Source organism: Pinus tabuliformis, chromosome 7 (assembly GCF_031772625.1).
Source record: "Pinus tabuliformis cultivar Carrire ecotype Pingquan chromosome 7, CPIR1, whole genome shotgun sequence".
NCBI lineage: Eukaryota > Viridiplantae > Streptophyta > Pinopsida > Pinales > Pinaceae > Pinus > Pinus tabuliformis.
Genome location: NC_142293.1, coordinates 2,003,328,724 through 2,003,338,654, shown reverse-complemented (window position 1 = coordinate 2,003,338,654; position 9,931 = coordinate 2,003,328,724). Strand labels below are relative to the sequence as shown.

Below are 9,931 nucleotides of genomic sequence, written 5' to 3'. Positions count from 1 at the left end.
ATGATATACCACAATCATCACAAACTATGATGCCATATAACAAAAAAGGAGTTCAAACTTATCATTGTATATGAGTAAACTGAACTAAACGCATATAAATTTCTTAATTTTAAAATCATAGATATTAATTTTAAACATTAAAATGCATTCACAAACAAATATGACAAGACTATAAAAAATCAATATAGATCCATCTAAATTTGGAATCTACCAAACATAATGAGGGAACAAATCTCTCAGGATGTAATCCTCTTTTCAAGTGAAAAATTTAAATTTAAGAAAGGTTTGCATATGAAAAGATTTTGACATTTTTTAAATTAAATTAAGATAAATATGCATTTGATATTTTTATTTTTGATATATTTTATAAACGTTTTAATGTAATGTGTATAGCATTAAGGTGTTGTTGTGCCCTCTAGTTTTTGCCTCTCTACAAGGCTTGCTAGTTTGTGCAACAAGGCACGAAAATCATAATGAATTCATATCTTTCTTGAATGATTTGCAACATAACCAATGAAAAATAATGGAACATTTCATTTTGTGAGAATTTGGTGGGAATTGGATTTGAGTCTAGTCCACATGTATGTTGACTAAAGTTGTCATAGTTTTAATTAGAGATAGCATGTGATCTCAAGCATTTAACAATACAGATTCTCACATGAAAAATAATATAAATGAGTATAATTGAAAGTGAAATTCTGGAATCAAAATTAAAATATGATTAATAATATATTAATATAAATAGTTTAGGAAATGCCGTTAGTAAATGTAGTTAATATATATTAAATGATATTATTTTTTATATAATGTAATTTTGTATTTCATATATTATTTTTTATATGACATAATATGTTATTTGATACTTTATATAGTAATTCTATAATTGTATTATTTTAAAAATTGAAATTGAATATAAATTGTAAAATGTAAAATAATTAAATAAAAATTGCAGTGACCGGCATCCACGGATGCATTGGCACAGTGGTCGTCTTGAGGAGATGTGAAAAATAGCTTCCGCTCCAAATGTTCAGACCTATCAATCCAACTGGCTGCGCGGAAAAGAATTATAATAAAATCAATTTTCTTTTAAATTTTTTTGAAACTATATAAATAATCGTATATTTTATTATTAATAATTTTTATTTAACTTTTCATTTACCCTTCCCTTCACTTCACTTCAACATTACTTCAACATTTGTCTCACCATCAAATAAAATAAATTTCATAAATAAAAGTAATTATTATTACACTATGCAGCCATTGTTTGACGTGCAGGGAAGGAACCTCCCACAGCTCTGTTGTTGTTTGCAAAATCACTTCTCCCTATACTATTTTTGGCCATTCTCTCGCTTATATATATAAGCTCGACGATGATTGATTAGAATAGGAGATGCTTGTATAGCAGTTTGTGCCGAAACTGCTTCTTTAAACTCCACAAACCCATAACAGGCTTGGGCTCCTGGCCTGTTCCTAACTTGGACACCAGAAGGCTTTATTGCGCCAAACTTTTTCATCTCTTCCTCGAGTTGGGAAGGGGTAATTTTTGCAGCCAAGTTGTTGACAAAAACAGAACACTGGCCAGTTCCTTTTGCAATGTTGTAATTACTACCACTGAATCTGAAAGGAGTGGACTTGCCAGTTGGTTTTTCATTTTGGCTGACAGATACTTTACATCCTCGAATTAGAATAGGGGAAGACTGTAGTGCAGTTTGGACTGAAGCTGCTTCTACAAATTCTACAAAACCAAAACAAGGTCGACCTCCTGGCCTACTCCTAACTTGAACGCCACAAGGTTTTACGGCCCCAAACTTCTCCAACTCTTCTTCAACCTGGGGAGGAGTAATATTCAGAGGTAAGTTGTCGATAAAAACAGAGCATTTACCGTTTCCACCTGCAGTGCTGTAATTAGCTGGCGTATTGACAGGAGTAGAATTAGAATTTGGTGAAAGTTGAGCAGAATTTGGCTGAGCCCTGGTTCTGGTTATGGTTCTCACAAGAGGTGGTTTCTTAATTGCAACAGTCGGTTGTTGTGCTGCATTTTTCTTAAGAATTGAAGCATAGGACTCTTTGGGTGCTTCTTGAACTACAACTGGAGTTTTAGCTGGCCCTCCATTCTGAGCTGCATCTGCATCTTCTTCTTGAACTGCAACTGGAGTTTCTTGAACTACAACTGGAGTTTCTTCTTCTTGAACTGCAACTGGAGTTTCTTGAACTACAACTGGAGTTTCTTCTTCTTGAACTGCAACTGGAGTTTCCTTCTTCTTCTGAAAATGTTCAATTGCTGATTCTTGTGGGACTTCACTCTGCGGCATGTCATTTTCGTGAACCCCATCAGCAGCAACAGGAACAATCTCCTCAATCGCACCATTCCCAGCTTGAGCTTCAGCCAATGGTTGAAAGTTAACAACTGGCTCTGGCTCTGAGACGGGATTGGGATTGGGATTTGGTTTGATGGAATATTCAACAAAATTTTTCTTTTCATCCAACTTGTATCTAACCACATCATTCAATACAAAGTAGCCCCCCCTTTCCTGAGGAGCCAGGAAAAAGATCTGAGTGAAAGAGGTTCGCGTTCCACTGCTGTTCTTAAAGGTAATTGATCCACTTACACAAACTATTACTCCATTGTAATATGACGCCTGGGAATCAACTGCCTTGATCTCCACATTTAACGCACTGTAGTCCGTAGACGTTATCAGGTGATTGATAGCCTCCACAGTTGTTACTGAGAGCAATTTTCCATTGGAGTCTGGGCGACCAACTGTGCTGCAATCCTTATAAAATCCGTATAGCGATTGCGGTGACAGAACAAGATCTTTGTAATAATTCTTCACAAACACATCGACATCATCAGAAGCAGAAGCAGAAGCAGCAGAATGTTGTGTGGCCATTGAATCCCCTTACAGAATTAATTCAATTCAATTCGTTCCAAGTAAGTTAAACCACAGAGCCCAATTAAACCCAGATCTTCGTGACAACTCACAACTCCTATGCGTTCCAAGTAAGTTAAACCACAGAGCCCAATTAAACCCAGATCTTCGTGACAACTCACAACTCCTCCTATGCGGGTGCTCGCTCTTGCTCTTTGTCATTTAACTTTGCAAGATCGAGACGTGAGAACCATATTTATACCCAATTGTGAAAGCACATGAAAGAATTTTGTTTGCTCTCTGGTCATCGCGTCGGCTCCGTCCACATAGTTTTTATTTATTTTTTAATCCCCTAAATAAACAACATCGCATTGTTTTTATTTATTTTTTAATCCCGTAAATAAACAACATCAAATTGTTTTTATTTATTTTTTAATCCCGTTAGTTTTTATTTATCTTTTAATATGATAAATAAACAACATCTACCACTACCAGCTAATTAATTTTTTGTTTTTCAAAAAGCCTGTACACAAACAACATCTATCATTACCAGCTAATTTTTTGTTTTGTAAAAAGCCTGTACACAAACAACATCTACCATTACCAGCTAATTTTTTGTTTTGTAAAAAGCCCGTACACAAACAACATCTACCATCTACCATTACCCGTACATTGCCTCTAAAAAACACATTATTTAACCCCCTACCAATATGAACCCAATACACCTTCCTAATTTAAAAACCCCTACTTTCATTAAATATTGGAGGTATCCATTTTTTCATTAACATGTCATAGTATGAGATTCAAACAATCAAGGTAGATAATTGCGTTGCATACAAACATGTCATAGCATGAGATTCAAGCAATCAAGGTAGATAATTGCATTGCATACAAACATGTCATAGCATGAGATTCAAACCATCTCCACCACCCCACCTTCACTCACTATAGCTAATAAATGGACCATTTTTCATAGAAGATTATAGTTATATTTGATTAATGAGAATTTCTATTATGGAATTTTATTTGTAATTGGTTTAACTTCATTTTAAAAGGGTTTAATTATTAGAATTTTGAAACATGAAACCTAACCACATTAATTTTTGTGTTTTTGTGGGAATGGAATAACGTTCTTTTATTTTGTCTGTGCAAAAACAAACAAATAGAATAGAATAACAAACAAATTGTATAAAATAGTTATTTAAAAATATAAAATTTGTCAAACTTTATGAAAAGGGTTTTATTAACTTGAGGCTTTAAATTATGGTGAACAACTAGCCCATAAATATCAATATTTTCAATTTCTAGGAAATGGAGATGGTCTTATTTGAATTGCAAAAACAAAATAACAAAGTTCTTTATAAGGCTATTCTAAATTATTAGATTCATATCAAAGTATACTCAAGAAAGCATTTCCATAAACACATTCAACTTTAACGTACAAGATTCAACAATAAAGATACATACAACACTTCATTATCCCATTTGGACCACACATCTATATAATGCTTCATATATTTATCCCATTTTGACCACATATCTATATAATGCTTCATATATGAACTTCAGCAAATAATCCATTAATACACAATAAAAAATATACAACATAACACTAAATATTAAGGAAGCAAGAATCAACTCGGACATTTGATTAACTCTAGGGATAAACCAAATTCATTTGCCTTTCTCTTACACTCAAAGGCAAAAGCTAAGATCTAAGGGCTCGTAACTCCAAATAAAGGACCAAAAGACTCTTTTCCCTTCCCATATGCATCCTTTTATAATCCCTTCCAACCTTTCCTGTTATAACGATTTCACAAGGTTCCATACCCCAATTGTCCAAACTAGGCCCTGCCACTAAAATGGGCCCTACAAGACAATTCCTCCAATTTTCTGCCCAAAAAGTATTTGATATAGGTGAAAAATGGCATGATAATAGAATGACGATCATAACTCCCCATTTAGGGAGGATTTTGGTCCCCAAAATTTATGTTGAATGAGGTGAGGAAAAGTTTCCCCTTCCTTCTCCTGGAGCACCATTTTGCTTTGCCTAGAACTTGTCCTTTCAACCCAATTTTCTAAATTTTATACTATCCCTATCTTGTAGTTATAAAATTCTTCTGCAAAACTCTGTCTTCTACCAACTCCACCTGTGTATTTGGGGTTACGTCCTCTATGGTAGGTTGGGCCTACTCCCCTTCCTGATCCAACAAGAAAGGATCACAGTGTTTCAAATTCTCCACATTCATCATTGAGTAAATGTGCATTTATAAAGGTGAATTGAGTCTGTAAGATTTATCTCCCACCTTCTCCAATACTTTAAAAGTAACATACCATAGACCCTTGATCTCCTTATGAATACCTCGTAGTATTTCCTTATTCAACTATACCTAAACTTTGTCTCCCACATTAAATGATTTCTTTGTTCAATTCTTGTCATGTTGATCCTTGTACCTTTCCTGTTGTCAAGCCAGGTATGTAACACCGAATGAATTGATGATTTTCATTAAATATATACATTAATTTCCAAATCCCTTATGATTAGGTGTCAGTATTCCCCACCTTAATCCAAAGGGACGTTGGTGAGTCCAAGCATCTTCCTAAATATTTCAAACTTCTTGACAAACAAAGTGGCATAATCAAGATCATAGTGTTTGAAATTTAGTTTCAAAAGATGCTCAATCGATTTCTTGTACTAGGCTCGCGGTGCTCATTTGAGGCCATACGAGGATTTTAGAAGCTTACATACTTTATGCTCCCAAACCTTCACAACAAATCCTTCGTGTTGAGACAAAAAAACATTCTCTTTCAGATATCCATTCAAGAAATCAGTTTTTACATCCATTTGATGGGCTTTCCAACTGTTCTCAGCTACCAAGGAAAAGAGAGTCTGGATGGTAGCCCATTTTTCTATAGGGAAGAAAGTGTCCTTATAATTGACCCCTTCCTTTTGTGAAAAGCCTTCTTCCACAAACATATCTTTATGCTTTTCAAGTTAGCCATATGCTTTATAATTTTTCTTGAAGAACCACATGCAACCAATTGGTTTGGTTCCCAATGGTGGATCAACCAGGTTCCAGGTGCCATTCTTTATCAAAGCATCATATTCTTTTTGAATCTCTTATTTCCATTTATCATGAGAAGCGACTTCTTTGAAGGAATTTGGTTCGAAATATATAGACAAATTTAATTCACAATCATAAGAAACATCCAAATCAATAGGTGAATCAGAATTGTCTACATCACCTCCATTGTGTCTAGCAAAGATTCTTGTTCTTGTCTTTCCAATCTCATCAAGGCGAACACTTTCAAGTGTCTTTGCGAGACATTTTGGAGGACCTTTCTAATATGTCCCAGGTTTTTCAATTCACTAAGAGGGGATTGAATCAGGGTTTAGCCTTCCAATTCTCTTAATGACATCACTCAAAGTATTTTCTTGATAATTGTTTGAGCTTCATGAGGGGGGGAGAGTGCCTTAGAAGGTGATTCCAGAAATTGATCTAGTTTAGGGATCTCCCCCTCAAGATGTGGAATCTCATTATCAAATTCTTGAAAAGACTTTGCATACTTGAATCTGTAGAAATTCTCATTGTAGATTAAACTGATTATGCAATGTACTAAGCTACTTCTACAATCAAACTTGCGGAAGCTTAATCAATTTTGAGCAAGATCAAACATAACACATATCACAGAGAATAAGATTCAATCACACATGAAACACATAAAATTCTCAGGGGAAAGCCTCAGCTAATAGCCCCACTATCTGTATTATCATACAAGGTGGAAATACATCAGAATTATACAAAGCCTTAGCTCTCACAGCTAGCTAGCTCTCAGTACAATCCTCCTCGATGCTCATAGGCAATCAAATATTCTCACAAGCCTTCTCCTCTACCCTCCAAGCTCCTATTTCCTTGTACAGCTTTTCTTGGGTGATCCGACTGTTACCATGTGAAACACTGATCACTCACACTGATCTTACACCCTCTAAAACTTCGCAATGCTCAAGGAATCTTCACCTTCTGCATGGATGAGTTTCCTTTATAGGAAAACTCATGCAACTGATAGTACAATGTCCATGTCTTTAATCTCAACTGGGTCTTTCTCCGAATAGACATGCATGAGTTATTTATGAAAGAATCTTCAATTATTTGGAGTACACTAGTTCGATGGATGCATGCATTATCTGACTGAACTCACAACTAGTTTCTCAAATAGTTTGGAACTAATCTAACTGGACATAACTCAGTTAGCTAGGCTAACTAATTACAACTCAAATACAACTCAATCTTATCTCTTTAATTAAGGGATAATCTCCTTAATTTAAGGGATAACTGTTGCATGACTTCACAAGGACTTCTAGCTTGAATTTCTCCAACTAATTAATCCAAGATGAATTAATTAATTATTTTTCAAGCAGTTGGTGAGACTAAATTCGAATTTTGATTCTCAATTTAATTCAAGGAAAAATTAAAATTGGAATATTATGGATTCTATTTTTATCATTTCTTGTTGCTATTTTCAACAAAATCTATCTCCTTGCACATTTGAATTCTAGGTGAGATGAGATGAGCATCTTATTTTTTGGGTCCACCAAGATGCAACCTGAACCAACTCCGTCTTTTGTTTTAGATCCGCTATAATATAGAGTCCAAATACTATTATTATTTACATCATTGTTATTGTCTTCACTAAGCCTATTCCCATATATAATATGTTTTTCATTTGCAACAGTGAGATTACAAGGAAGGAGTTCAGACTATCTTTTTGAAAGTTTCGATGATCGATATGTTGTGTAGCAACCAATATTTGATTCCAAAAATAAATTTCCCACAATATCCTGAGAAAAACTGATGGGCATGTTGGGTCCTTCTAATTCTCTCACGATATACTTCATGTGTGGCTCACTATCAATTCTTATTTGGTTATTGTTTCCTTTGAATGTGAGCCACAGGTGAGACCAATCAATATCAAATTATCCCTAAAGTTTCTTTGACCAATATCCACTCAAAAGAATACCATAGGCTTCAGGAATGTCCGCCACCACTATATCGATAGCTTGGACAACCATCAGATTTGATGATAATCGAATGAGTACATTATTGAGTTCACCAATTACTTGTAATTTAGTCCTATCTAGTTGTGTAATTTTGGCATTTTTTTCTCGAGTGTGGTGTTTATTTTATTACAAATTGACCATGGGATAACATTAGTTGAAGCACAAAAATATACTAAACAATTATGAACATTATGATTAAAGATCTCAAAAGTAAATAGAAAAGTTAAAGTTTGCATTAATTATAACCTTGTTAGTTTATGTAGCCTTGGTTCGAGCAACTGATGTGGTATTGCCAGAATTGGTGGATGCATAACCAAACATACTCGACACAACTATCAAGTTGAATGTTTGGATTATTAACTCTCTTTGTTAAGGAGTTTGACCCATCTCATACAGTGTTACATTTTCTCTAGTCTTCTTCATATCATCAATAATGTTTTACTCCATACACCACCTTCATTCTTACACTTCATTGGGTCGGTTGAAGGTGTGGCTTGAGAAGACTTACTAGATGCTTCAGGGGATTTTGGATTTTCTATGGTATTTTTGTATGCATCTTTGGTTTGTTGACTTCTTTTAGGTTGAGAAGGTGAATTTTGATTATTGTTCCTTGTAGGAAGTATATGTCTCAATAAATATTTACCCTACGGTTGAGGATTAGATTCATCTACTAGCCTTTTACTTCATATGTTGTAATATTTGGAGGCCTTTCTCCAGCTGAAACTTATTTGATTGTTTTTTACTCTTTGTCAACCTCTACATCCAACAATAGCATAGTTGATCCTACATTAGAGTTATCATTTGCGGGGTTGGATTCTTCTTCCACCTGTTGTTCAGATTGATCTTCAATGGATTTATCATCCAACAATTTATTTATTACCAAAGTCATAGAATTAATCCATTGTACACAAGTTTTCTCCAAGTGACTCGCTTGATGATCCAAATAGAAATTATCCAACCCAAGCTCCTCAACATTCATGTTTACACTAGAGTTCTAGGTAGATTCAGCCAGGGGCTTGTTTTTACGCTTAAAAAAGAATTTGAAATATCTATTGCTTGAAGAACTTTCCCCAACACTATTCTTCAAATTTGTAACTTCATTGATTAACTTCTTCATCAGTTTAATGACACTCACTAGGTCACTAGCCTCTGTCTAAGCATGTTTATTCACAATTTCCTGAGGCTTCTTCCCACTAGCCTTCAAATCTTCTTGTATGTGATGTACACCAATAGAGAGCATGCATTTTTTGACTGCCTTATTATCGCTTTTCACAAGAATTACTATGTTAGAATGTAGGGCTAATGTATAATATGAAATAGCTATTGAATAATGAGGGTGTACATTGGCGATGAATTTATTCAATTTCGTAGTGAAGCGTTCGTCAAAATATTTAACTTTCTATTTTTTCTCCATTTTCAAAACACTTAGATCTTTTAATAGTGTACTGAAATTTTCTCTTCTCCAAACTTATCCATAAACATATTTTGAAATTGCTCCCAATTTATAATGGCAACCACTCGAAGATTATAATGCTAGGTGGAAGCTTTATTCTCAAAGGCGTAAGAAAATAATTTGCATGCCACATCCTTATATTAAACACTCATTAATCTTAAGGACATATAGAAATTTTGAATATGATCTTCTGTGAATGTTAATTTATTTCGGTCAATTTTAGAAGCAAATTTTCTTAACATTGAGGCAAATCATGTAAGTGACCTTGAAGTTCAAATCCCGTTGATCCATCCATACCAATTGGTTTCTGACCATATTTTTTCTACATGCTTGTCTCCACTTTTTGAATCGGTATGTTCTTCATCACCTTCTATATTTTCACCATGTTTTGACCCCTCGTCTTCCTCATCAAAGGGACCAAATAAATAACACTTTTCAATATATTCTACTCTGTCAACTAAATATGTGCACACCAATTATTCAAACAAATCTACTAGTACACCATGATCAGTCATTGGTCTTCTTACTACACGCCTGTGGGGTAGAAGA

The 9,931-nt window shown here is 34.5% G+C and overlaps 1 protein-coding gene across 1 annotated transcript; it reads right to left on the bottom strand.

Moving 5' to 3' along the window:
• Positions 1-1,328: 1,328 nt before the first annotated feature.
• Positions 1,329-2,891, bottom strand: LOC149256509 (nuclear transport factor 2-like). Its single transcript, XM_089455385.1, has one exon. The coding sequence runs from the start codon at positions 2,889-2,891 to the stop codon at positions 1,329-1,331; it is 1,563 nt and encodes a 520-aa protein (XP_089311511.1).
• Positions 2,892-9,931: the final 7,040 nt, after the last annotated feature.